Raw genomic sequence first — 27559 nt, 5'->3', positions numbered from 1 at the left:
TCTTCAGTTTTGTGTAGGCGTTAGGTGTGACAGGGTTCTGCATATGAATGTCTGTTGTTCCTGCACTGTTTGTGGAAAAGGTACTTTTTTCACTTGAATTGCCTCTGCCCCTTGTGTCAGGTCACCTGACTGTAAGCATGACAGTGTTTCTGGCTTCTGAATTCTGGTCCGTTGGTCCGTATATCAGTTACTGTGCCATTGCCACGCTGTCTTGGTGACGTGACGACAGCTTTGCACTAAGTCTTGAAATCAGGAAGTGTGAGCTCTCCAGCCTTGTTCTTTTTTAAAGATTATTTTGTCTTCGTTGTGTCCCTTGCATATCCATTTGAAGTTTGGGATCAGCATATCAGTTTCTGCAAAAAAGACAGCTGAGATTTTGATACGGGTTATGTTGAATCTGTAGATCAGTTTGGAGTATTGCCGTATTAACAGATGGCAGAATATTTAAGTTTTCCAATCCATGAACATGGGATGTCTTTCCATTTATTTAGATCTTTAATTTCTTTCTACACTGTTTTATAGTTTTCAGAGTAGAAGTTTGCGTTTTTTGCTAAATTTATTCCTGAGTATTTCAGTTTTTTAATTCAGTTAAAATGGAGTTTATTTTTATATTGTTCATAGCTGTATGTAGAAGTACAAATTTTTATATGTTGATCTTGTACCATGTAACTTTGCTGAACCTGTTTATTAGCTGAAGTAGCATTTGTAGTGGATTTTTTTTGGATTTTCTGTATATATGATGCCGTCTGCAAGCATTGTTTTTTGAGGATTATTATATGTGGGTTTTGTACACACAGAAGGTGACTTATGAAGCCTCATCCCCTCCAGGCAGGTCTGGGTGGTGCAGAGTCTGTGCTCCTGGGTTTGGTGGACGTTCAGGTGATCCCTGGCCCAGCGAGCTAATTAGTGACTTGCCTGGTCTCGCGCTCTGGAAGGAGACTGAGATGAACTCTGGTGCTTTTCATTCTGTTTTCGATCCTTACTGTCTAAAGAAAGAGCCCTAATCCTGTGATCCTCTGTCACACCATCACCCCCGTTTAAAAACAGGCTCAAAGATTCTGGATGTTCACTTCTCTGCTTTTCTTTCAAAACTCTCTTTTGTGCTCTTTTTGTTGGAGCTGTGCTTACAGGCCGAGTGTCCTTCTGCCCCAGGCCCGTTGCACATGGAGGTTCTCACGCCCCCAGTTGTGCCTCCGTATGTACCCCAGCCCGGGCCAGGTTTCTTTTGCTGTAGCTTCTGCTGTACACATTAGTTACTTTTCTCCCCTTTGATGCATTTCTCAATTGTAATTTTCCTTCTGTTCGCTCATGTGGGTCGTACCTGTTTACAGCTTGTCTGGAAGCTCCACTGTGCCTTTTTTACCGCGCTGTTGGTGCCGTGCGGGTCCAGCGTGCAGCGGCAGATGCCTGACAGGCCCAGGTTCTGGTTGTGGAGTGAAGGTGGCTTAGAAGACCAGCTCAGGCCTCGGCTGGCTGCTCGCGCTGCTGGTGTTGTTCCCCCACGGGTTCACCTGGCGTCTGTCAGTGCTTCCGGGCCTGGCAGTGCCGCTCAGAGATGACAATGTCGTTTGTAACAAGAATGTTTGGCAAGTATGTTTGGTATGTTGGCTTCAGTGATAATTCTTTTTTTAGTTTAGTTACACCGCCTTTTATTGGTATTCTATTTTTGTGGATCTGATTTGGTTTTGGTAAAAATTTTTTTTTAACTGAATCTCTTGAGGAAAGCTTACTTGATCATAGAAAGCAGTGGAATGCAGAAGCTTTCACCCAAGTTAGGGTTTCCAGTAAAGCCAGCGTTACTATCTGGAGGCAAGGCTGTGGAAAGTATTCAGGTGAGGTCAGCCCTCCTTTATTTCAGAGGACTTTGGCTGCTTTGGACCGAGTGCTGCGTGTGAGACTGGGCTCGTCCGTTCTGCGCTGTGCTAGAAGCAGCAGTTTTTGTTGTTAGAAAAATGAGTGGTGACAGAGATTGAATATATAAGAAAACCCGGGCTTTTCCTTGCATCTGACATTTTCTTTTACTGAGGAGGTGGGATAAAAAGAATATGGGAAGATGGGGAAATTAAAGTACTTATTACCTTTGTAAAAGGTCTCATTGCTACAAGATCCTCCTGTATGCAATGTACTTGTAAGAACAGGCAGTGGAGGTTTTCAGACTTCCCGTCTGTGCTTGAGGATAGTTTGTAGCTGTTGTATGGCTCATTTAATTGCTTTTCACATTGGTCACCACCACAGAATGATGCCTTCTGAAGGTGTTAGTAGGTGGATAAGAACTGGTTTGCAGGTGTAAGGACAGTGCTTCCCCAGATGGCTCCCCCCTGTGTGAGCCGAGGACGCGGTCGGCTTTATCCAGTGAAGTCAGTGGCGGCTGCGGGGAGGTCTGTCCTGGCTCCCAGCCTGGTGAGCGTGGGCCCTGGGGTGCGGTTACAGATCAGGGCGGGTGGTGCCTTCATCAGCCTTTGACTTTTCAGAGGTTGGTCGGCTTTCCTGAGCAGAGAACTTGCGAGCCGGGTGGGTGGTTGTGGAGCAGGGCAGGGGACAGAGAGTTAATTCCGCGCTGCTGTGCGGTGCAGCTGACTCCCTGGGAGCGGGGGAGTGAGGGCGGGGGCGCCGGCTGCTGGGGGGACCGCTGCTGGGGCCCCGCCGCTGGGGCTCCGGGCCTCCTGCGGAGCTGAGCCCTGCTCTGGGAGCTTGTGTTTCTTTAGGTGACAGGAGAGTCTCTCACTTCTGACTCTTGAATTTGGTCAAAACATGGGAAGCTGTTGTGGGTGACATTTTTTAAAAGACTGGAAGCAACTCTACATGGCTGTCATATTGGTTGAATTTTATATGTCACAAATGAATTATTCTGATATAAATTACCTAAGTTTTGTGTTTATTTTAGAAAAATGTAAAACTATAGCCCCAGAAAATTCTTGGTTTAAAGTTTGATTTTGGGGGGTGGAGGGAGGGAGGTAATTAGGTTTATTTATTTTTAATGGAGGCTCTGAGGATTGAACCCAGGACCTCATGCATGCTCAGTACACACACTACCACTGAGCTATACCCTCCTGCTAAAATCTGATTTGAATTTTGGTAAATGATAGATAGCTATTTAACTGGTATCCATATGTTGTGACTCATATGTCTCCTAAAATCTGACAAGCATACAATAAACAACCAAGGGGGAGGGTGTAGCTCAAGTGATACAGCACGAGCTTAGCATGCACAGAGTCCTGGGTTCCAGCCCCAGGACTTTCATTAAAAAATAGTAACTTTTTTTTAAAAAAGAAAAATTAAAATCACTTCATTGTGGTGATATATTTGCGTAAAATAGATAATGCAATATAATGTCCAGATATTATGACTGTTAAAGTAGTGCTGTAAACTGAAACTTTTGAAACTTTTGGAAAGGAATGTGTTGTTTTATTAAAACTGTTAGAGACTGTTGCTTTGTATAAGTGTTTTTCAGGAGAAGTTAGTTTTGGCTGTCAGGAGAGGAGAACGTGATTAACATTCATGCACAGTATCTAGACTTTGAGAGAATTTTAGACTGTGAAACAGGAACTTGAAAAAAGTAAAGGTTTTGAAATCATGGAGAAAAGGGATGTGATGGTCAGTCAGAAGAGGAGGAGTAAAGGAAGACTCAAAACTAGAAAAAAAGGAAACCATTGCTTCATTTAAATTTTAAATCATTTAAAAGATACTGTCCTAAGAGGAGAAGCGCTCAATTTCTGTAATTTAGTGATAGGCTTTTCCTTTTGTTTTTTTAAAGAATTCTACCTTAAGAATTACATGGAGGGGAGGGGTATTTTGGGGTCACTTACACATCGATACAGAAATAATGAATCGGTAGGTAGCACCGAGTTAAATATTGCACTACCCTAATTCTTTACATTACTTTGGACGCACAGATATGGTCCAGGTCTGCACGCGGCGGGCTAGTCTTCTGACGCTGTGGCGTGCCTCAGGAAGTCATCACGCACGTGCGGCCTCTGCGGCCGCGTGGCTCAGAGTGATGCTGTGACACACTCGGCCAGTCTTCATTATTCTGCTCTTTCTGTTGTTTTTACGTTTAAGTTTTTATTAAAATGCTTTTAAGGATACTTACATGTTCTTTAGTAGAGAGATTATTTATAGTCGAGTTGTGTGGTTGTGTCTCGGTGCGCACACCGGACACGTGTGCGTCTTCATGGTGAACGCTGGCGTCGGCTGGGAGGAGAGAAGCTGGGCTAGTCCACGCTATAGCCGGTGAGCTCTTCACACAGCGGTGAGCGTGGCCTCTGCGTGGTGTGTACCCAACGAGCAAAGTCACGTGGAGTTAAAAATCCTTCCCAGGTTTGGAGTTGGAAATGAGGGCTCACGGGGGACTTGGAGGTGATTATGGGGAAAAGCAATTTCTTGTGGGTGTCATGTACTGAACTCACAGAGCTCCTTGTGCTGTTGGCAACACGTAAAGAACTGAAGTTCTAAACCTCTGCTTGAAGGATATTTGGCCATACAGACCGAGAGGCTGCAGTTGGGATTACACAGAGTAGGAGCGTTGAGGATTTTGATGCTTTGAACCTGGTGTTTGGGTGAGCAGTCGCATTTGATTCCATTTCCTGGAAAAAGCCCCCTCTGAGACATAACGTCTTTCCACTTCCTCTTAATACACGTAACTGATGTCAACAGTATTTATGGAGCCTCTGCTTTCTGCAGTTAAATAGAAGACAGGAAAGAGAATTAAACAAGTATCTTTGTTTAGGTTTGTTTCCTTTTTTAACATTTATTCATCTTTGACGTTGTCACCTGGCACTGACTATGGGACCCAGACGAGGTGCAGGTGCACGACTCTTGCTCTGCGTGCCGTGAGGTCTCCCATGTTCCCGGGACCCACAAACCCTGGGATGTGACTCTGCCTTCGCCGCTGCCTCTGTGCTCGGACCGTGTGGGCTCTGGGGCCGCAGGGTCAGCGTCCTCCTGCCGCCTTCATGGCACATCGCCACTAGCCCTGTCCCCAGGGAGGGCCCCGTGCTGCACGTGTGAGCTGGAGGAGGACAGGTGGTCCTCTGCAGACCGGCCCCCCGGTTACGGGTCAGTGCCTGTCTCACACCCCACCTCATTTAAAATAAAGTCACAAGCCCTCTGGTGAGCATATAAAGTATTGCGATGTTCTGTTCTCTTCCTGAGTGGAAGAGTTTAGTAATTATACACATACTTTGTTTAATGAATTTGAATGTCTAACAGATAAACAATTTATCACCATTTTAATGTCAGCTTGCAACTCCTAAAAAAAGGCAACTAGATTGTCATAATTTTTTGTGCATCTTTGCCCAGCACAGTGCTAACTATTAAGTACTTGATCAATACTTTTCATTATTAGACAGTTTACATGCCAAAATTTGCCTTTTAATTAATAAAATGGGACCTTGAAAACTAAGGAAACGAAGCTGGAAGAGAGCAAGTGCAGCGCTCCCGTCGGGGACGAGGGCTGCGGGTCCTGCTCAGGTGCTTCGTTTTGTGCGCTTGGGCGCCACCGCCTCTCGCGCCCTGGGCTTTTTGCTGTGGGAAATTCCAGAGATGCACGGAAACAGAATGCCCAGCTTCAACAGCTGTGAGCTGTATTTCGTCTCCACTCCTCCATCCCCAGACTGTCGTGAAGCAGATCCTAGACATCATAGTTTTGTCCACAGGTATTTAGGTCTGTTTCTCTAAAAGGAGGTCAAGGCTCTGTGCTTAGACTACGTGGGAGAAGACCTAGGATTCAATCAGTGTGTTCTCTTCCGAGTGAAGTAGCAGCCTCACACCAGCAGGCGCCTCGTGAGAAGACAGGCTTTCTTTAGCAACTGGGACGGACGTGCCGGTGGGTCGCCGTGTCCGCGGGCTGGTGATCTCCTCGCTCTAGAGTCCAGGCCGACCTGACCACCGGCCGAGCTCCGGCAGTCCCTTGCTTTCGGCTCTGCCTCCACAAGGGGGCAGATAAAGGAAGAGAAAAGTGAAATTTCAGTGAACCTGATCTGAGTTTCACTTTTATTCATCCACCTACCGGAGTCGCAGAACATTTTTGGAGTGATTTTTCAGAAACCAGCGGTGACTTCCTTCTTTGAAACAGTTCTCGGTGGCCCTCCTTGCTCTTTAGAGGCAAAATAATGTTAGATATTTTGAAAGGGTGTTAAGCAATAATCCTTAAGAAAAAAGTTTCCAAACCATGTCATAGCCTTTACTTTTCTCTGTTAATGATTTGGGCTTTAATGAATATATAGCGTCTGAACTTACAACTAGTTTTTACAAGCTCTAGTTTTGGATAACTGTTGTTGAAATTTCTCATTGAGTGACGAGACTGTGAAAGTCGATGTCTTCAGTGGGGCATTTGGTTAGCGTGGCAGGGACGTGACGGCCGTCTTTATGCCCAAGCAGCTTTCTCATCTCTTAAACCTCAGTGCTGTGCCAGTGTCTTTGAGTGAGTTTCGTCCGTAAACACCTGCAGGCGCGTCCTGGTCACTCTCTGTGCAGCAGAGACCGAGTTCTGTGTGAAGCAGCTTGATGTTGAACACCTGGACGTCATAAACCTTGATTTTTAGACAGGGTGGGGGGTTTAAACAAGCATCTCTAGGGTTTCATGTAAACTGATGGGCACTCCGATGGGTAGTTCTCTTCAGTACAACGCGTGCTCACTCCTCTGTTCTTTCTTGTTTCCCGGGGAATATGTTACTTTTGGGGAAATGCTGGTTTCCAAGGAGACTGTATGAGACTCATTGTAGAAGAGATTTTAGCTTGTTACAAGATATTGGGGGGGAGTGAGGAGATAAACTTGTAGAAATTGCTTCTTCTTTTTTTGCGTATATTTTGGCGTCTGTTTTCCATCAGTGTTTCCTTCTGTGGCCCCCGTTAAGATGTCAGGTGATGAGGGTTTATATATCCCTGCAGCGTGACACATAATTATAATGAAACTGTTATCCTACATTCCTGTAGCATTCTTTTTTCCAGCACTTAATGCCTTTTATTCCTTAGCTTCAGACGTGAATTATGTAGCATATGTGAAGAGGCTTAAACTGGTTCCATTACATTCTTTCTGGATAGCTCTGTTCTATTTAGGATATACTTACACTTTAGACAAAGTAAGAATGTCACTGTGCTTGACCTTGACACCAGATAACTGGGCAGACACTATATAGCCATGTTTGAATCCTCACAAAATGTGCTCTTGAAGCCAACGGAGTCCTGGCGGGAGGCCCTTCTGGACAGCAGGGTCATGGAGCTGTTCTTTACCGTAAGTCCTGCCTTGCCTGGGTGGGGGGCGGGGGGCACGGAAAAGAGGGCGTGTTTTTGTGTTTTTCTTAAGTGAAACAGGGCAGATTGCTTTTGTCCTCTAAAGCCTTCTCTTCTAATCAGTGTATCTGCTGAAACAAAGATATTGACCTGTTCTTGCTCGTTTATAAATGTTACATAATTATGAGAGTTTAATGTCCTAAGGCTTGAGCTTTTTGGTCTCAGGACCCCTTTACCCTCGTAAACATCGTTGAGGGCCCTGAAGAGCTTTTGTTTAGCTATAGCCATTAATATTATCATGTTAAAAATTCAAGTTGAGACCTTTAAAAAACAGCAATACCAAACCATTACATATTAACATAAACAGCATTTCAGTGACAAGTAGCTGTATTGAAAACAAAAAGTTCAGTGAGAAGAGTGATGTCGTTCCCATTTTGCAAATCCCTCTGGAGTCTGGCAGAGTAGAAGGCAGCCAGGTTCTCACACCTGCCCCTGCGTCGTCCTGCAGTGTCACAGTCACCGCAGACGTGTGTGTGTGACAGTGAGGCGGGAAGAGGTGATCCCGTGCACTCGGTAGTCGTGCGAGAACGGTCCTGACCTTACAGACAGCCTGTTAGCGGGCCTGAGGGACCTCCGGGGACCCCCAGACCACGCTTGGAGAATGGAGCTTTGTGTGCGAGTCTCAGTCACAGGCTGAGTCATGTTACTGAACATCAGCTCATTTCCTCTGTGACTCAGAGTCGTCCTGTTTATTATTTGCTAAATATCAAGAGGTAAGGAGTATACCCCATGTTTGCTCAGGAGGCCCCTTTGTGGTCACCAGAAGCTGGGGGAAAATACATCTGTGTGTGTGTGTGTGTGTGTGTGTGTGTGTATTTTGGATGCTGACTTGCAGACAGAGGGCGAGCATGCAAGTTAGTTAGATGTGGTGACTGGGGCAGAAGTCCAAGTAAAGACCAATTAAAAAGACAAAAAGCTATTTTGCTTAATACCAACCATTAATTATAGTTTACCTTTTAATTTGTTTTAAAAATACTGTTCACTAGCTTTAAAACTACCTTCATTTTGAAACATTTAAAATATTGTGGGTGTGCGGTAGATATTTAAAAAGGGCTGGAACAAGCTTACTCACCCCTAGATACACCTAAAGGTATTTCCTATAGAAATGTCCAGACTGCATTTTCCTCCTTAAATCTGAGAAATGTTGGCTGAAAACGTGGTCAGTATGGAAGGTAATTGTAACTAAATTTTAACCTTCTGTTGCCTGCCTCCTCTCCCAGAAGCTGTTTTGTTGTGTATCCAAGTGCAGTTCTTTGTGTCACTCGTTTGACTGAAAGCACATCCCGTTCCAGCAGTTTCTGAAAAGGTGAAAAACTTGCTGGCGGTACTGGAGCAGCTCTCCCGTCTGAACAGCTGTCTGGACGCAGCAGACAGCTGCTCCTGTCAGCTGTGAACCAGCACATGCAAACAGCTTCTGAATTTGAGAGTTAACCCCTTTTTACTTCATTATTTTAGCAGTTTTGTGTTTGTGGCCTGTGACCTTCATTTATGCAGTTAATAAGCAATTTTAATTTTGTTATTTGTTACAAAAATAGCAGTGGCTAATCTTTTTATTTCATTTAATTTTTAGTAGATTTATTTTCAATTCTGTGAATTCATTACCACCTTAAACACTTTTCCACTGGATGCCACTATTCTCTGGATTTGACTCGGTGCGCACCCGTGCCCGCCCTGTATCTTGCGGTCAGAGGCCAGAGGCCGCGGGGTCTGCCGCACGAGCTCCGGGCTTCTCGCCTGCCCTTGCTCCCGTTAGGGTGGGTGAAGCCCTCTCCTCGGTTCTTGCTTCTGGGTGTTCTCCCTGATCTCGTTTGTGGCCTCGTCCTGCCCTGCCCGCCGCACACATGCCAGTGCCCCGGCCTGTCCTCTCCTGGGGCTTCTGAGCCACACGTGGCCTGTCAGGCACCCGCACCGATGACTCCTCGTCTATATTCGGCCCGGCCGCTCCAGGCGCCAGAGCCTGGCGGTCCCGGCGCTCACTGGGTGTCTTCACTTGGACGCCACGGGCGCGGCAAAGTCAACACGTTCCATACAATTCGTCTTCTTACCAACATGCTTTTCTTTGCTCCTTTCTGTGTTTCTTGTCTCGCTTCTCCTCCACCTCCTGTTCTCTGCCAGACTGGGCTTCTCTCTGCCCGTCTGCTGCTTACCCTGCTCAGGTGATGAGTTCAGCCTTAAATTTGTACGACAGCATTCAGATGTGGAAGAATTCCTTTGTAACGCTAACGCTGGAAGGTGGGCAAGAATCTGCCATTACAGAAGAGTTAATCACTGGTTTATCATGAGTTTTATGTGGCTCGTATTTCAGAGGACAGAAGGATGAGCAGAACAGTCAAGCTCAGAGGACGTTTTACTTTGTTCATGATTACACAGTCAGGTTTCAGAGGAAGAGCCAGCGTGGATTCCTCACGTCTCGGTGGGAATGGAGCAGCCTTTGGGTGCTGTGGGTGGAGGAGGCGCCCTCTCTGGCCCCAGACTGCGTTGTCTGTATCGTGTTTAAATGTTGATAAGCTTAAAAACACAATGACGAGAATGTAGTTACCGGTTTCAGATAAGGAGCTTAAGGACAAGTTGTGCTCAGAAGCTCACGAGTCAGGGTGGGTGTGTGGATCTGAGTGTGCACTTTTAATTTACTATATGTACAACTTAGAATAGAGTATCTTTTGAAGAAATTCGTGTTGTAGCCCAGGGATTGACGCGTCCCTTGAGGGCTCCGCGGGCCATGGGCTGTGAGGCCGCCCTGCCCTGCAGCACGGAAGCCGTGACAGTGCAACTCATTATGGTCCTCAAAACAGGAATTTTGTGTCATTTTCTCGTGTCTTGAAATGCTGCTATTCTTTGGTCTTGTTTTCTCCAACCACGTAAAAAGGTAAAACCAGTCTTACCTCCCAGGCCACGTAAAAGCGGCAGGAGGCTAGGTCTGGACTGTGGGCTGTGGTTTGCTGACCCCTGTTGTAAACCCAAGAGGGAAGCATATTTTCAGCATGTCAGTAGATCAGTTAACTTGGTAACTTACAGAAAAGGTTTTAATATTTTATATTTCTTAGAACCTTAAGAAGTCCGAGGATTAACGGACTCAGTCAGTGAATCACGGGTTTATGAGGGTCTTTCACTGTGTCCCAGCTTTGTACCAGGGACTCTGGAGAAACGTTCTGACTTCAGGTAATTGCTGAGTGGTTTGCTGGGTCAGAGTGAACGTAACCTGAAACAAATAGGGAATAAATGTTTAAATTGTTTGACAGTCGGAAAGCAGAGATTTGTGTAGGAAGAGAAGGGCCAGAGAAGTCTAATGCTTGTGGAAGGTAGAAAGTGGCCACAGTGGATGTGGCAGGTTAGGGCAAGTAATTACCTGCGATTTCTTTGCTGTACTTAGTTTTCTTGGCTGTTTTAATTATGCAAACCTGAGAATATTTAATAACATTGTAAAGTTAGGGAGCAACATTTGGGGGGATTTCCTTCATCAGAACTCTGTATGCTGGATGTTTCACATCAGTACTGCATCATTGAAATGAATTCTAGATGAAGTTTAAAGTGGATTTAAGTATAATTTTGAAAAATTAAATAGTGTAAGCATTTATTAATAGTGATGGAGGATAAAATGAGACTCAACATGTTGCCGGCGTGTCCGAGTTCTGAAGGACTGGGTTGGTGTGTGGCCTGAGTGAACGAGGGGTACCTAGGAAGGGAGGGGTACTGGTGTCCTGAGTGTGTGTTTGCTTGCACGAAGCCACGTCCCTGTGCTCTTGCCTGAACTCTGCTAACTTTAGTGAGAAGCTGCCGCGAGGCATAGTTGGCGTGATACGGATGACTGTCGGCGCTGCCGTTTTTAGAAGAAGCAGTGTGTCTGGCTGGCTGGCATCTGTTTCTCTCTTTGTCTTAACATGCTGGACACAGTTCAGTTTTTCAAAATGTAGGTAGCCCTCAGCCACAAATCAATGGGTGTGTTGAAAATCATGGCCTAGAACGTAAAGTGGACACAGGGATGGGCATAAAGTGTAGTTTAATTCAGGAGTTAGTTTTCTAGAAATAACGAGCTACAGTGAATTTTTCTCTCACCTCACGGGCATGACGGACACGTGACCCTCACAAAGGAGAGTTTGTTTTTACGGATTAGCGATTCTTTCCGCCAGGTACACCGCAAGGTCAGAGAAGACTCGGACATGGCCCAGGACTCGCTGCAGTGCCTCGCGCAGCTGGCCTCGCTGCACGGCCCCGTCTTCCCCGACGAGGGGGCGCAGGTGGACTACCTGGCACACTTCATCGAGGGCTTGCTGAGCACGGTCAACGGGTAGGCGGGCCTCCCCCCCGGCCGAGGCGGGGCTTGCGGGTCTCTCTGCGCTTAGCGTGGAGGAGACAGGGAACTAGGGACCCCCCTTCTGCACTCTGAGTGTGGCTACATGCGTCATTCGGAGTCAGTCCACGGGGACTTGCCTGTAAGAATGAGCAGGTGACAGAGTCTGCCCGTTTGGAGACGAGTCACTTCGGCTGCGCGCAGTGTGACTCGTGGCTTGGCTTGCAGGATCGAGATAGAGGACTCTGAGGCCGTGGGCGTCTCCAGCATCATCAGCAACCTGATAACCGTGTTCCCCCGGAGCGTCCTGACCGCCATCCCCACGGAGCTCTTCTCCTCCTTCGTGAACTGCCTCACGCACCTCACGTGCTCTTTTGGGCGGAGCGCCGCGCTGGAGGAGGTGGTGAGTGGCTGTTCTGAAACCCCTCGTGTGGTCCCGTGAGGAGGTGGCTGTGCCTTTGGAAGGCTTCTCATGACAAGCGATGCCTTTGAAGGAGCGCGTTTTTGTTTGCATGTGCAAACTGGCAGTCTGTGCTTGGAAATGGGACTTTTTAAAAGTTTGTGGATTAAAATCACTTTAGTAGGTTAAGTTATATTGGTCTGAAGATTTTGGGTTGAATAATTTAGTATTTGTAGGAAATGGAGTGAATTGTTTATATTAAAAACGATATTGAAAGCCCATTTTAACAATAAACACTGTAAGTTCATAGGGTGCTGTTAAGTTTATGGTATGATTGTGATTATATGTAATTTAAATTTTTTTTTTTACAATTTCAAAACTTTAGACTTACTGGAAATTATGTGAATATGATTTGTTTTTGATTAGACTGTGCTCTTCTTTTTTTTGGTGCCATGGTTTAATAGTGTGTGTTGGCAAATTTTAATTTACAATAAAATTAAGACCAATGACAGTACTAAAGGTAATTTTTGGTACAGATTTTTAGATGCATATCTTCCAAATTTTATATTTAATTTAGAAAACATGTACTAAATTCCTTGACGACACTGCTGTGTTTGTAATAGTTACTGTGAGTTACTCAATAATCGTGGGAAATAGTGGATTTCTTTCCTACAAAGTAGTTACCGTATTGTTGAAACTAATTTTTCTTTTTGTGAAGTGAGGATCCTTTTGAGAGATTGTAGGGGTGAAAAGTGTCTGTAGACCTGTGATGGGACTTGGGTCGAAGTCTAACTGGGCTGTCTCACTGGGGGTCTGGCACAGGTGGGAGTGTCTGTATCCCTTCAGAGGTGTCTGGGGACGAAGAACTTGGGAAGTACTGTGTTAAGTCGTGGCCCTTCGTGGTTTGATGAGGGAGTGAACCAGGTCAGGAAGGTATTTATGTGTCGGGAAAGAGTAGGTCTTGGAGGAATGGAAATTTAAAGGCCTTGTGTGTGAGATTTGAATACCTAGGGGAGAAAAATTACGTTCTCAGCATGGAAATGCAGGGAAAATTTAAGTATTTAAGTTTTACTTAGACCCCTTTCAAACTGTCAAAAAATCTGAGTCGCTTGGATTTCGTGGCCCGTGTTCCCCCTTGTCTTCTCTTCTGAACCGGCCGGATTAAACTGCACGTTGAGTGCGTCCTGAGAGACACAGCCGCCTTTTCGTTTCTGTTTATGGGTTAAGGATGCTCCTCACCATTGTATAGAGGAATTGCTGGAAGATACGTAACATTCTTGGTTTGCAGAACTGAAGTTTAGAATCTATTTGTTTTGCCCAGAAGACTAACAACTTGGAAGACAGTCTTCCTGCCGAGGCTTGACGTGGGCGTGCTGGCGGGGAGAAGGCCTCGCTCTTCAGGGGAGCAGGCGAGCCTCGTGCCGCCTCCCAGGAAGGCGCTCTCCTTGCGGTGTTCCCTTATGGGCTTCGTCTAGGAAAGTGTTACTTGTTTTCATTTCTTTCAGTTAATTGTTTTTAAATTGGTCTGTTTATGGCATTTAAAAAAAGTTTTAGAAACAATTGGTTACCCGTTGAAAGGGGTAAAAAGAGGCAGCAGAAGATTGTCCAGTGCATGTTGTGACCCACAGCAGCCAGACTGGCAAGGGTTGGTGAGGTTGGGAGCTGGGGGGTCTGCACAGTGAGATTCGTGAAGACTGAACGCGCCCTGATGTCATCTCAGCCGCGTTGCATGGTCGTTCTGTGCTGTGTGCACCGGAGGCGGGGGCCTGGGGAGGTGCCTGGAGCAGCGGGGTGCCTGGGTTGGCAGATCCAGCCTGGCCGGAGCACGGCTCTTCGGACACAGGCCTGGGCACCCCGTGCACAGTATGAAGTTGTTGATCTGAGATGGAAAATATGCAGAGCAGGTTTTAACAAACTGCTCTGGGGAGTCAGCGTGGTGCAGAAGGACCAGAATGCTGGGGGCGGGTGGCACGCTGGTGAGTCAGAAGTGACCCTGAGCCGCAGGGCCCTGGGCAAGTTGCTTAACCTTCGTGAGCTATTCCCTGGCTGCTGCAGTTAGGAGACTGGCTGCTTCTGGTGACCGTGGGCAGGTCGATGGCATGAAGGAGCCAGTACGGCGCACAGGCACGTGTGGAATGATGCGGACAGAAGCAGCCTTCCTACTGGCCTTTCTGGCAGCCCATTGTGTGTGCTGCTCACCAAGGCAGACCTGCCTTGAGCTTGTTGTTTTATGCAAGTCAATAATTTTAATACTAGGTTTTCAAAAATAATTTTAATCTTGTGAAATGTGTTCTGTTTTCATTTAGTATTGAAGGAGCTTCTTTTCCCAATAGGAAATAGATTGAGCACATGCACACACTTTTGTTTTGTTGTGATAATACTTTTTCAGAGCTGTATTTATTTAGGAATACATACAGATTGTCTCTGTTTTTAGAAGCTCGTGATCTTCGATGGTCTGATAGTAATCACGTTGCTCTAGCAAGAAAAAAAGAGCATTTTCAAGGGAAGAAAAAGTCTTGGTACTAATGCGTGTTCATGCAGTACGTCCTTGTTGGATGGCTTCAGCGCGCACGTGTGTGTGAGGTTATTTATGACCACCCTCATCTTGCCGCGAATGGAAAGTCTGTGCTCAAAGGAGCTATTCCAGTCTTCAGCCACTTTATTCTGTTGGTTGTTAAAATTTCTTGGTGTTAACTTCCTGAGGCTTCCTGAAGCCAAAAATTTTTTCTTTGCACCCAAGTTACTGTCTGTCGTATACTGAAGAGGTGAGAATGATTGTAAGATGAAACTATTGCCTTAGAAATTAAAACACTAACAAAAAGTTGTTCACATTATTATGTCCACTATTTTGTAAAATGTTTATAATACTGCACATACTGATAGTGTATGCATTTACACTGGGTCAGTGAAGTTTGAAGAGACTGTGACCTGGGCTTTCTACCCGAGTTTGTTTTGTGGTCCCTTTTGTCAGCAGAAAAATTTTAAGTTCAGCCCCAGGAGGCTCAGCAGATGAATGACCCACGCGTGTTGCTGAGCAGAGCAGCCCTCGTGGGCCCTCCGTGGTGAACGGGATGGGGCTGTGGGTTGGGTGTAAGCGAGGTGACGGTAAATTAACTTTATAAAGGAAGAGTTTTACATTTAATTTTGGTACATTCGTACCCTAATCTCAAGACCAACAGGATAAGGTAGTAAAGAAGAAGAATCTTGATACAGTTGTTAAGAAGTTCATTATAGAACGTAATGCAGTAAAATAATTTTGCAGTTCCTTGAGTGAACGAGGACGTTTAAAGTTCAGCATTCTTAGCTCAAAATCTAGTTTCTCTAGCTCGACAGATAATTACTTTGTAGAGAGGAGATGTGGTAAAAAGGAATACATTGAAGCCAAGTTACAAATTGAGAAGTGGGTCGCGGAAATTTGGAGGTAGTTCAGTGATGAGAGGAAGTAACTTACTTTTTGGAATAGTGATGTTGGTGCCACACAGATGTGTGGTTGGCCTTGCACCTTAGCTCAGAGAGGATGGGATGGTTTGAGAAACCATGCAGCTTCCCTACCCTGCGGTCTGACAGCCGGGAAGGGGTACATTGGTGATGCGGTCAGGGCAGGACGCCGTCCAGCACGTCACGTGCATTCACTTCCTCTGCTTGAAAGGTCAGAGAAAAGAATTCACTGCGATGCATGGCCATTTAAAGTATACTTCTCTTTCTTACTAACAGTGGCTTCAGCTCCGTTTAGGGTAGTTGGAAGAAAATTGGTTACTGTTACAGCTTAAATATAGATTCTTACTAAAAGAAGTCCTTAGTAAACAATTTCCGTGTTTTATTTAATTCTGATCGATGGTAGTTCTGCTGTGCACCGTTCCTGACTGGCGTATGAGTCAGCTCTGATTTTTCAGTCTGCTGCCATCCTAGTGTGGAGCCAGTTGCTCATGTTGCAGAATTCTTGCACTTGAGGTAGAGAGTAGTAGATTGAGAATAACCCTTGCTTCTTGTTATAACTGTTGTTCCGAATTGTACCCTTTGTGTTGCTTTAACACTGGCATTAGAAACAAGCCAGATCTCACCGCCATGGTTTCAGAAGGGAACAGTCCAGGGCAGTGGCGCTTCCACCTCAGGGGAGCCCAGCGGGCCCGGTGCTGGCCCGTTTGGGGCACTGCTGGACTAGCTCGGTTCTGTCAGTATTCATCCCCACCTGCCTGTACCTTCTTTAGCATTAAGCATTTGGGTATTCATGTATATTTCCAAAAAGAAGAAATTATGTTAATCTAGCAGTGTAACCTGCAAAAGCTCTGAAAACTACACTTGGACTCCTGGTGTTTTTGAGGGGCCGACTTTTTAAGGGATCTGTCTGCTGGGCTCCTCTGACAGCTGCAGGGCCTGTGCGCTAGCGCAGTTTCTCTGGGGGGTTTCAGAAGCCGGGCGCTGCCAGCTGCACAGGGACTCTGGACTTAGATTGGTTCTGTGCTGTAAGGACTGGCTGGGGAAAAATGACCAGAGAATGAATGAATTTCTTTTGCATTTGACATTCAGAGACTTCTAAGTTCTTTTTCAAATGGAGAGCTCACGATGTCCGTCTGTGGCATTTCTGTGATTTTTCTCAGTATTGCCATTTTTGCCTTAAAAGACACCACCCTAGGAAAGGAGTCCGTGTGGCAGATGAATGACAGTGTAAACTCACGGTTCTTCCAGGCTTCGCTCTTCCTCACTAATGCTTTACGCTGTGCAGTACAGTGTGTTATTTGATCTGTCGTTGGACTTGGGGGATCCGGCAGTGCCTGTAGATTTTGAGCTTATTGTGAAATAGCTTATTCATATAAAGTGAAAACTTTATATAAACATTGTCGAGAATAGTGAAGTGAACAACAGTGTAACATCCATCCAGATTAAGGAACAGTGTGTTGATAAAGCCGTTTTCCCTTTACGCTCACCTGGAGTTTCCCCCGATCTGTTATTGCAAGCACGTTCTATGTTGTAAGTTGTTCCTGCCAAATGCTTTTGCATCGTGTTTGCAAATGAAAGTGAGCCTGTGCCTCCAGGCCGGGTTCCTGGCGCTTCCCTGGCCGCTGCAGCCTCCCACTGTTCAGCCTGCTTTCATTCCTGCGGCCTTGTAAGAGGGGTCGGCCTTGTAAGAGGGGTCGGGAGCTCAGCTCAGTAGGATGCACAAAGGTAGACAAGGCTGCTCCACGTGAGAGGTGGCTGCCCACATCCGTCTGACTGCATTTTTTATGTCTTTGAATTTTCATGCTTTTCTTAACTGACTCATGTAAATTATGTCTCCATATGAAGATAATCAGATTATCGAGTTTCATGGAGAAGATTGGGAGTTGTCATGTTGGTTATTTGCTGTTTGTAGTGAAAAAATCTATAGTAGTGGAATGGATTATACCAAACGTGAGAGTCACACCGTCCCGTCATAGTTACGGTAGATCTGGAGCTGTCTGCACACAGCAACCAGACCCTGAACTTATCTAGCACGAGGTTTACCTTAACGTGCTTTTATAGTGTCTGACATCAGGGACACATGCCCTTTATTTTTTTAGAGTAGTTTTAGTTTCACAGCAAAGTTGAGTGAAAATGCAGGGTTCCCATCCCCAGTGCGCCCTACCCTGCCCCCGCTGGCCCCAAACACACACACACAGCCTCCCCAGGGCCAGCAGCCTCACCAGAGGGCGTGTTTGTTGCAGCGGGTGGATGTATACTGGGTTTGGACAGATGTGTGACGAAGCTCACTCACCGTTACAGAGTCACGCGGAGCAGTTTCACTGCCCTGGCAACCACTGATCTTTTTATTGTCTCACTGTTTGGCCCTTCCCAGAGTGTCATGCTGTTGGAATCATACAGTAACGTTAGATTTTAATCTGAAATTCAGTTCAGTGTCAAAAAGGGGAGCAGATTCACATCCTGAAAGTTTTCTCCCCAAAGCTTCATTTGGCAGCGTTTTTGCTGCTTTTGTGTATCCGTGGGGTTGCCAGACAGAAAAGCAGGTTTCTCTGAGGCTGAAGAGCCGCGGGTTCTCCCCTCTGTACACCCGCAGGTTAGTTACAGGCGTTGGCAGTGAGTGCTGAGAGCGTGTTTTGATTCCCTCTCCACCCCCTGTTCCCGGATAGAGCAAAGTGGGGTCAAGTAGCCTCCTAAGCCCTGCGCCCCTTCCCAAGCGCTCCTGGCAGCCGGCCCGCCGCCCCGGCGTGAGCACAGCCCTCGCCATCTGTGGGCACGTGCTCCCGCCTGGCTGCTGGGTGTTGTTGGAGCTGCGTGGAGCAGGGCCAAGGTATTAGGAAAAAGCACTCGAGATTAGACTGAAAGGTTTAGTTGCCAATTGTCATCAGCCAGACTTCTCACACTTTGCCTGGTGAGTTACTTGTGTTGGTTTCCAAGAGGAATGGAAGGCTCTGTAGAAGTTTTCAGTTCTTATTTTAAATCACCGCCCAGTGAACAGGGGCTCTGACAGCCTGCCTGTGATCTGTGTTTTGTCTGGTGTCCGAGCTTTGAGGAGGGTGTGGAAAAGGCTCTTCGCATAATAAAGGGCTCGAGGGGCTTTCCCATTTTCCTTGCACTCCTCCACGTGGGTGAGTAAGCTGCGGCAGGCGGGACAGGCAGGCGTCGTCCTGTGCCCGTGCCAGAGGGCAGCAGGGGCGGGTCTTAGGGGATGCCCGCTGCTTCCTCCTGAGACGCCTTCCGCTTAAGATATGTCACCAGTCTGTCTGTTTTGGCAAAAGATAAACTGCGAAGACTTAGCAAATGATGTCTGCAAAGCACTTGCTTTGTTAAGTGTATAAACCCGCCGCAGATGTTTCTCTGGGAGGAAACTGTCTTATTCATCTCCGAGTGCAGGACTTAGCTCTTGGTGTGAGTAAATTTCTGCTGCAGGAGTAATGCCAGCTTCTCCCCCTGCTGCTGGTAGCACACTGAGCACTTCTTAGGCCATTTTATGTCCCTTCTTCAGTTCTCAAAACCACCACCCATGACTTTCTATATCATATCTGATACCGACAAAAAGAAAAACACGGACGTGGCTCTAAAACACACCAAGGTGACAGCAAGCATGCCCATGGCACAGCTCGGGAATGTCCCGCGTGCCGAGGCCGGTGACTAGCAGGCCCCGCCTCCAGCTGTCCCTGCTCCAGCCCGCAGGAGCAGTGTCCACTGCTGTGAACTTACTCCCCTGCCTTAAATCATTTCATCGTTTATCTGCATAAGCTGTGTCGCTGTGTGACTATCTTACCACACTTTGTTTTTCCGTTCTGCTGTAAAGGAACTTCTGAGCTTCCCTTTTCTGCCATTACAGTGTGACATTAAGCATTCTTTTACCTATTTCCTAGCACACGTTTGTGAAAGTTTTCCTGAGGTCTAAATCTCAGAATAGAATTTTCGGATCGGGCGGTGTGAATGTTCAGCTTTAAAGCAGTTTCACATCGCTGACGCGCGTGACTGGGCAGGTGACACGCTCACCTGTGGTGCGTGCGTTCCCGTCCCCCCGCGTCTGCAGCAGCAGTTTCCACAGCTGTGAAATACGGTCTTGACCTACTTCCCCAGGTACTGATAACGTTGAGCATATTTTGTGATGTAAATACGTAATTCCCGGGGTGGTTCTTACAGCATGCGTGTTTGGTCACGCGTGTCACCTGCTGTCCTGTCTCTCTATAGACTCTGTACACCGATTTCTTTGTTGGTTTATTTGTGTTGCAGATCTTTTCTAGTTTTGCCGCCCCTTTTCACTTTATGGAGCCTTCTTTTCTTTTGAATTTGGAGTAATTTTAGATTTATAGAAAAGTTGCAAGGATAGTACAGAGTTCCCATGTGCCTTTTACCTTATGCAGCCGTGGTACGTTTGTTGAAACTAAGAGATTACTGTCAACTAAACTGTCGGCTTTGTTTAGATGTCACCTTTTTCCCACCAGTACCCTTTTCTGTTCCAGAACCTAATAATCATGGCTGCCGTGTTGCATTTAGACTTGATGGTATCTTTTCATGAACAAACATGTTCTTCATCTTAGTGTAGTTGAACTTACTGTCATTTCTTTATAATCTGTTTATTTTTTCCCTGTTTCAGACACCTGCCCTTCCTGTTTTCTTCTAAATGCTTTGAAAGTTTGCCTCTCATGACTTGACCGTCTTAGAATTTAATTTTGAATGTGGCATCAAGTAGGGATTCCATTTCATTTTTTTCCATATGGGTAACAGATTTTTCCAGCAGCATGCATACATGCATTCATCATTCATTCATTTATATTTGTATTTCCCTTTCTCCTCCCAACCCCAGTTTTATTGAGAAATAATTCACATACATCACCATATTAAGTTTAAGGTGTACAGCATAGTTTTGATTTACATATATATGTATATAATACAGTTTTATTTACATATATTGTAAAATGATTAGCACCAGAGGCTTAGTTAACACCCATCATCTCATTTAGATACAATAAAAAGAAAAGAAAAACCTCCTCCTTGTGGTGAGAACCGTTAGGATCTACTTCCTGCACAACTTCCCTGTGCAGCAGAGCGAGCGACGGTCGCTATGCTGTATGTGACCTCCCAGGACTTACTTATCATGCAGCTGGAAGTCTGTATCTTTTGACCACCTTCCTCCAACGTCTCCTCCCCCTGCTCCCTCACCTCTGGTAACTGCAAATCTGATCTCTCAAGATTCCACATATGAGTGAGATCATACAGTATTTGTCTCTCTCTTTGAAACAGTCAGAGTGAATTTGACCGTTTCACTTTGCATGATGCCCTCAGGGTCCATGCATATGGTCACAAATGGTAGGACTGGATTTCCTCCTTTTTTAATGGCTGAACAACAGTCTATTGTGTATATACCATAATTTCTTCATTCATTTGTCCATCAGCAGACACCTAAGTGGCTTCCGTGTCTTGGCTGTTTGAACGTGGAGGCGCAGGGATCTTTTCCAGTTAGTGTTTTTCCATTGGCTGATTCCCAGAAGTGGAATTGCTAGATCATATGGCATGTCTGTTTTTAATTTGAGGGGAACCTCCCTGCTGTTTTCTACAGTGGCTGCACCAATTTCAATCCCACCAGCAATGCACAAGGGTTCCCTTTTTCCACATTTTCACCAACACTCCTTATCTTTTGTCTTTTTGATGGTGGCCGTTTTAACAAGTTTGATGTGATATCTTAAATGTGGTTTTGATTTGTCTTTTCCTGATGGTTAGTGGTGTTAAGCATCTTTTCATGTACCTGTTGGCCATTTGTATATCTTTTTTGGAAAAATGTCTGCTTTGGGGCTCTGTCCATGTTTTAATCAGGTTTTTTGCTGTTGAGTTGCAAGAGTTTCTTATATATTTTAGATATATAAGAGCAGATGTTCTATTCAATATAGTATTGGAAGTCCTAGCCATAGCAGTTAGACAAGAAAAAGAAATAAAAGGGATCCAGATTGGAAGAGGTAAAATTGTCACTATATGCTGATGACATGATACTATATATAGAAAACCCTAAAGGCTCCACTACTACCAGAGCTGCTAAAAGAATTAAGCAGGATACAAGATTAACATACAGAAATTAGTTGCGTTTCTTTACACTAACAGTGAAATATCAGAAAAAGAAAGTAAAGAAACAATCCCTTTTTAAATTGCATCCAAAAAAAATAAAATACTTAGGAATAAATCTGACCAAGGGAGTTGACAAACTTATGCATGGAGAACTAAGGAAGTTAAAAATGACTTAAAGAAGTGGAAAGATATCCCATCTTCTTGTATTGGAAGAATTAATATTGTTAAAATGGCTCTACTGCCCAAAGCAATCTACAGATGTAATGTGATCCCTATCAAATTACTCAGGACATTTTTCACAGAACTGGAACAATTAATTCTGAATTTTATATGGAATCACAGAAGACCCAGAATTGCCAAAGCAATGCTGAAGAAAAAGAATGAAGCTGGAGGAATAACCCTCCCGGACTTCAGGCAATACTACAGAGCTATAGTAATCAAAACAGCATGGTATTGGTAGAAAAACAGACAAATGGATCGGTGTAAAAGAATAGAGAGCCCAGAAATAAACCCACAAACTTTTGGTCAATTCATCTTTGACAAAGCAGGCAAGAACATACAATGTAGTAAAGACATTCTCTTCAGCAAATGGTGTTGGGAAAACTGGACAGAAGCATGTAAATCAATGAAGTTAGAATATTCCCTCACACCATACACAGAAATAAACTCAAAATGGCATAAAGACTGTTTTTAAACATAAGACAAGACGCTATAAACCTCTTAGAAGAAAACGTAGACAGAACATTCTCTGACATAAATCTTAGCAGTGTTCTCCTAGGGAAGTCTACCCAGGCAATAGAAATAAAAGTAAAAATAAACAAATGGGACCTAATGAAACTTATAAGCTTATCCACAGCAAAGGAAATCATAAGCAAAACAAAACAACAGCCTACAGAATGGGAGAAAATATTTGCAAAAGATGAGACTGACAAGGGCTTAATTTCCAGAATATATAAATAGCTCATACAACTTAATAACAACCAATCCAAAAATGGGCAGAAGACCTAAACAAGCAATTCTCCAATGAAGACATACAAATGGCCAATAGACACATGAAAAAATGCTCAATATTGCTAATTATCAGAGAAATGCAATTCAAAACTACAGTGAGATATCACCTCACACCAGTCAGAATGGCCATCATTCAAAAGTCCACAAATGATAAATGCTAGAGAGGGTGTGGTTAAAAGGGAACCTCCTACACTGTTGATGGGAATATAGTTTGGTGCAGTCATTATGGAAAACAGTTGGAGATTCCTCACAAAAGTAATAGACTTACCTTATGACCCAACAATCCCACTCCTGGGCACACATCTGGAGGGAACTCTAATTCAAAAGACACCTGCACCCCAGTGTTCACAGCAGCACTATACACCAAAGCCAAGACATGGAAACAGCCTAAATGTCCATCAACAGATGACTGGATAGAGAAAATATGGTATATTTATACAATGGAATACTACTCAGCCATAAAAAAGAATGAAATAGTGCCACATGCAGCTAAATGGATGGACCTAGAGATTGTCATTCTAAGCGAAGCAAGCCAGAAAGAGAAAGAAAAATACCATATGATATCACTTATATGTGGAATCAAAAAAAAAAGATAGATGAACTTATTTACAAAACAGAAAAAGACTCACAGACAGAAAACAAAGTTATGGTTACTGGGGGTTTGAGGGTGGGAAAGGATAAATTGGGAGTTTGAGATTTGCAGATGTTAACTACTGTGTATAAAATAGACAGAAAACAAGTTTCTTCTGTAGAGCACAGGGGATTATATTCAATATCTTGTAGTAACCTATAATGAAAAGGAATATGAAAAAGAATATACGTGTGTACATGTATGACTGAAACATGATGCTGTGCACCAGAAATTGATACAGCATTGCAAACTGACTATACATCAATTAAATATATATATTTTAAAAATCTTGCAAAAGACAATCAGAATTAAATAAGACTAGAAAGGCCAGAGAAGAAGAGCAGGCTATAGCCTGATCTGCATAGACAGGTTCGGGTTTCTAGACTTGAGTTGGAAGATCTTGTTGGGGCGGAGACACAACACTCCCTAAGAGGGTCTCATTCAGAAAGAGGAGACACACCTGCTCCCCAGAGGAGTTTTTTCTAATATTAAGTAAAAATAAAAATAGAAGAAAAATCTCCTGGAAAACTTCACATAGTGAATGATATGGAATTCTCAGTCTCCTGACAACAGATGATGCTTGAACAGATTTTTCTTGGCTATTTCTGTACCACCACGGTCTAGTTTTTGAGGTTCTTTTTTGAACAATTGTAACTGTTTTAAACATCAAGTTTTTATAACTTGTATTCTTCCTTAGAGACCTTACAACTAAAAGAACATTTATTATCTTGTAATTACCTTAGAATATGTCTAAAAGACATGAAGTTTTAGTGATGTGACGTCGCCTATATTTTAAACATTTTGCTTCATGAGCTTTGGAAGTATTCCACCGTAACTAATAGATTCCCATCTGTAATTAAAAAACAAGAAAACGAAAAGGACAAGACAGTGGAACCGTCTACAAGGATGACGTACTGGTGAAACGAGTCACCACAGAGGAAGTAAGCAGCTACTCTTCATTACTTTTCAGTTTTCTGGTCACGTTTCCCCAAATACAGCACGATCTTTCACCAAGGATGAAGATACCTTTTAATTTTGTTAGCCTACTCGTTTTTTACCGTTTCATCGATCCTGTCTGAAATTCCGAATTTTTCATTTTCTGCCCATGGTAACAAAGAGAAGGAGATAGTCAGAATAAAATGCTTCACGGGGTAAAAGGAACCAGCAGGTGAACATAACGAGGCAGCAGCACTCTGTGCTCCAGCAGTGTTGGTGGAATCGATGGTGTAAGTGGCGCCTGAGACTGAGTTTTAGGCGATCATATCGTAGATCAGTGTGGTGAAATCCAACCATTCATAAGCAGAAGGTACATTTCCAAGGACAGAAAGGAAGAAATGGCATTCCCAGCCATTCCACAGAAAAACGCCACCCAGTGTCTTGTGAGCTTAGAATTTGCTCATGATTCCCTTATCTTTTTTGATGGTCTTGCAACAGAATTTACTTCGTATGATTTGTAATTGTATCAGTGGTGAAAGCAGTTTGCCCAGAGGTGGTTAGAAGGAAGTAAATGATGTAGTGAGAATAATGGTTGAATTGGTCTTTTTGATTACTGCTTATAAATCTAAGTGAGTATGTCACAGCATTTCTGGGGCCAGGGTATGGCTGTCCTTCACAAGACTGTGAGCTGTCAGAGCGCAGCCGTGTGTTGTGCGTGAGCAGGAGGCGGGGCTTTAGTGGTCAGTTGGGAGCTGTCGGAGCTGGGTTTGCGGGACGGGGCCCCCTTGTCTGTGGGCTCCACGTCCGCTAACCCCCTGTGTGACCCCCAGGTCGACGCTGTGGCGCTTCTCACAGTCGTCCCAGGTGTGTGCGCGCAGGGAGCGACACACGCCTTCGGGCCTCACTCCGCACACAGGTGTCCCTCCCACCCTCTCCAGGTTGTTGCATTTTTGTCACGAAGCATTGACGTTCTTGCTGTGTGCTGACTGGTTGGACGGCCTCCAGGTTTCGAGCTGCCTGGGACCCCGGTGCAGGAGGCCTGGGGTTGGCCTCGTGGAGAAAGCGCGGTGGGAGAGCTTCGTGGATAGGCGCCAGTTACAGCGCTGTGGCCACCAGTTCACGTCAGAGGATCCGCGGCGGGCGTATGTTGCATAAGGCGTCTGTAACCAGAAACACACGTAAAACAAGGTTACGTGTTGATCTGCTTACCCGTGCGTGGTGAGAAATGCAGTGACAGAGGACTCACAGCTCTGTAGGACAGAAACGGCACAGGGGTCAGAATTGCCTGTTCACAAGGTGAATGTGTTCTCTCATCAGTTGCTTTCAAAGAATTGCCGTTTTCAGGCAGTACATACTTTCAAGGCCAAGAAAACAGGAATAAAATTTTGGGTTTGTTATTTTAAAATTCTTACTGAAACTTTCTAATATATTTCTTATCATTTTCCCTTTATTCTTGAGTAATGATGTCACAAAATTACTTAAAAATATTTTTGAGAAACTTAAAGGTTCATTTGACCCAAAAATGGCTGATTTTGTGTTCCGTGGGTTATTAAACACTCACGACATAAAGCAGTTTACTGGAGGCAGTTCACTTGGGGGCTCAGGTGTGGTGGTCCGGCTTCATCTGGAATGCTTGGAGCAGATCTTCCATCCTCTCGCCTCCCGAACTGTTGATAAACTGCTGAATTAGCGGTTTGAGTTCTGTGTTTGTGGATGAAACCTCTCTGCTTGAGAAACCGCAAGAGCAAGTCAGAGACTAGACCATAGACCTGTAGTGTTTCTGGTTCAGCACCTGTGAACAGAACGTTGGAAGTTGGGGATTGTGCCAGTCTCAACAAATTGCTTGTGAGAGGTGCCGTTGCTGAAAGCCGGCCCTGGGGTGTGTGTTCCTCTCGTGGCCTTTAGTGTGTTTCCTGTACAAATTTGCTTGCTTCTCCCTGTTTCCCTTTGGAATGAGTTCGCAAGTGTGAGTGGCACTTTGTTCACGTCTGTGCACTAAGCCTGGTGTTGGCGCCTGCGCGTCCTGAGTTCCGCTGAGTAGTGAGCTCGTGACTTGCGGATGGAGGAGTCGGTGCAGAGGCTGGACTCTGTATCCAGATTACCAACACGGAAGTGTTCGGATGTGGGTCCTTTTCAGCATGAGACACGGTGAGTGGTGTGAGTCTGCGCTCCGGGGAGCGGCCCTGGGTCCCGGACTGCAGGCTTTTCCCCTCAGCACGGCAGGGGCTTTGCCTCGGAGCTACTCAGGCCGCAGCCCATGTGTGGGGACGACTTTGTGTCCCCGCCTGGCTCCCTTCGAGTCTGCTTGCTTGCTTGCCGTCTGCTCGGCATCCACACTTGTCTGCACGTGCCGGCCCTGCGGGCCCACGGGCGGGTGGCCCCGCCTCAGTGCCTTCCTCAGACTCCGGTGAGGCCCAGCCCTGCTTGTCTTCTCTTTTTAAATAAAATTCGAGGTGCATCTGTGACATTCTCCCCGTGTGTTCTTAAACATGCTGGCTAGGCCAGTCTGTTCTCATGATTCTTCAGTGTTTCCAAAATCGTTTAATTTTGCTTTAATCTAACTGTTACCTAATTGACTACAGGAAAACATTAATACCTCTATTGTTTGAAAACCACATGAGCACTGAACAGCTAGTCTTCTCTAAACATTAATTTGCTAAGAATTTAGATTAAGTTGGAAAGAGTTTAGAAAGTGTAATGAGAAGGCTGCACACGTTTACTGCAGTGTTTGCAAGGAGTAGTTAACTTTAGGATGAGCTCAGTTAGCTTGATGATTGAATAATCACCAGAACCTTTGTGAAAGGATAGACGTAGGAGCCACTGGCGGGTGTGGCTGTGGCCGCAGCGCCCCTCACTCTGGCTGTTGGCTCTGCGTGTCCCTCTCGCAGCTGGACAAGGACGACATGGTGTACATGGAGGCATACGACCGGCTGCTGGAGTCCTGGCTCACTTTGGTCCAAGACGACAAACATTTTCATAAAGGCTTCTTCACCCAACACGCAGTTCAAGTTTTCAATTCCTACATTCAGTGCCACCTGGCTGCTCCCGACGGCACGAGGAATTTGGTAAGTTTTCAGGCAGATTGTAATTCAGCTTCTGCTTCGCCCTCAGCTCTATTCCGTCTGTCTTGTCCTGTTACATGCTGTCTAACACCAGGACAGCAGTGTGGGCTCCTTGGGAGGATGTGCTGGGAGTAGGTTCCTGTATCCTGGGCATTGCTGGTTGCTGGCGCCCGTCTCTTTGGTTTTCAGTTGCCCATCTGTGTCTCCCCAGTTGACAAGTAACTTGAGTGACTTCTTGTACCCAAAGGACCATGGATCTTAAAGATGTCACATCTTTTCAGGGACAGAAGTTAAAGCCTCTGGTGTGGGAGGGGCTGTAGGTGCGCAGCTGGCTGTGTGGGTGGGTGGCTCCCCTCTTGTTTCCCTTTCGCACGCCCCCTCTTGGTAACTCGGGGCATGGCAGGTGCCAGTCCCCAGTCGGCACTGAGGGC

The 27559-nt window shown here is 45.3% G+C and overlaps 1 protein-coding gene across 4 annotated transcripts in view; it reads left to right on the top strand.

The window, feature by feature from the left end:
* XPO4 (exportin 4) overlaps positions 1-27559 on the top strand; it is a 91617-nt gene that overhangs the window by 45484 nt on the left and 18574 nt on the right. For all 4 annotated transcript variants that reach the window (XM_072975975.1, XM_072975976.1, XM_072975977.1 and 1 more), the window contains 4 exons: positions 7119-7231; positions 11418-11575; positions 11807-11981; positions 26955-27131. In XM_072975975.1, coding sequence (XP_072832076.1) covers positions 7119-7231; positions 11418-11575; positions 11807-11981; positions 26955-27131 — 623 coding nt within the window. The remainder of the gene's footprint in view (positions 1-7118; positions 7232-11417; positions 11576-11806; positions 11982-26954; positions 27132-27559) is intronic.

This window comes from Vicugna pacos, chromosome 14 (genome assembly GCF_048564905.1).
Source record: "Vicugna pacos chromosome 14, VicPac4, whole genome shotgun sequence".
NCBI lineage: Eukaryota > Metazoa > Chordata > Mammalia > Artiodactyla > Camelidae > Vicugna > Vicugna pacos.
The sequence above is the reverse complement of the archived record's forward strand: the minus strand, read 5'-3'. Positions and strand labels throughout refer to the sequence as shown.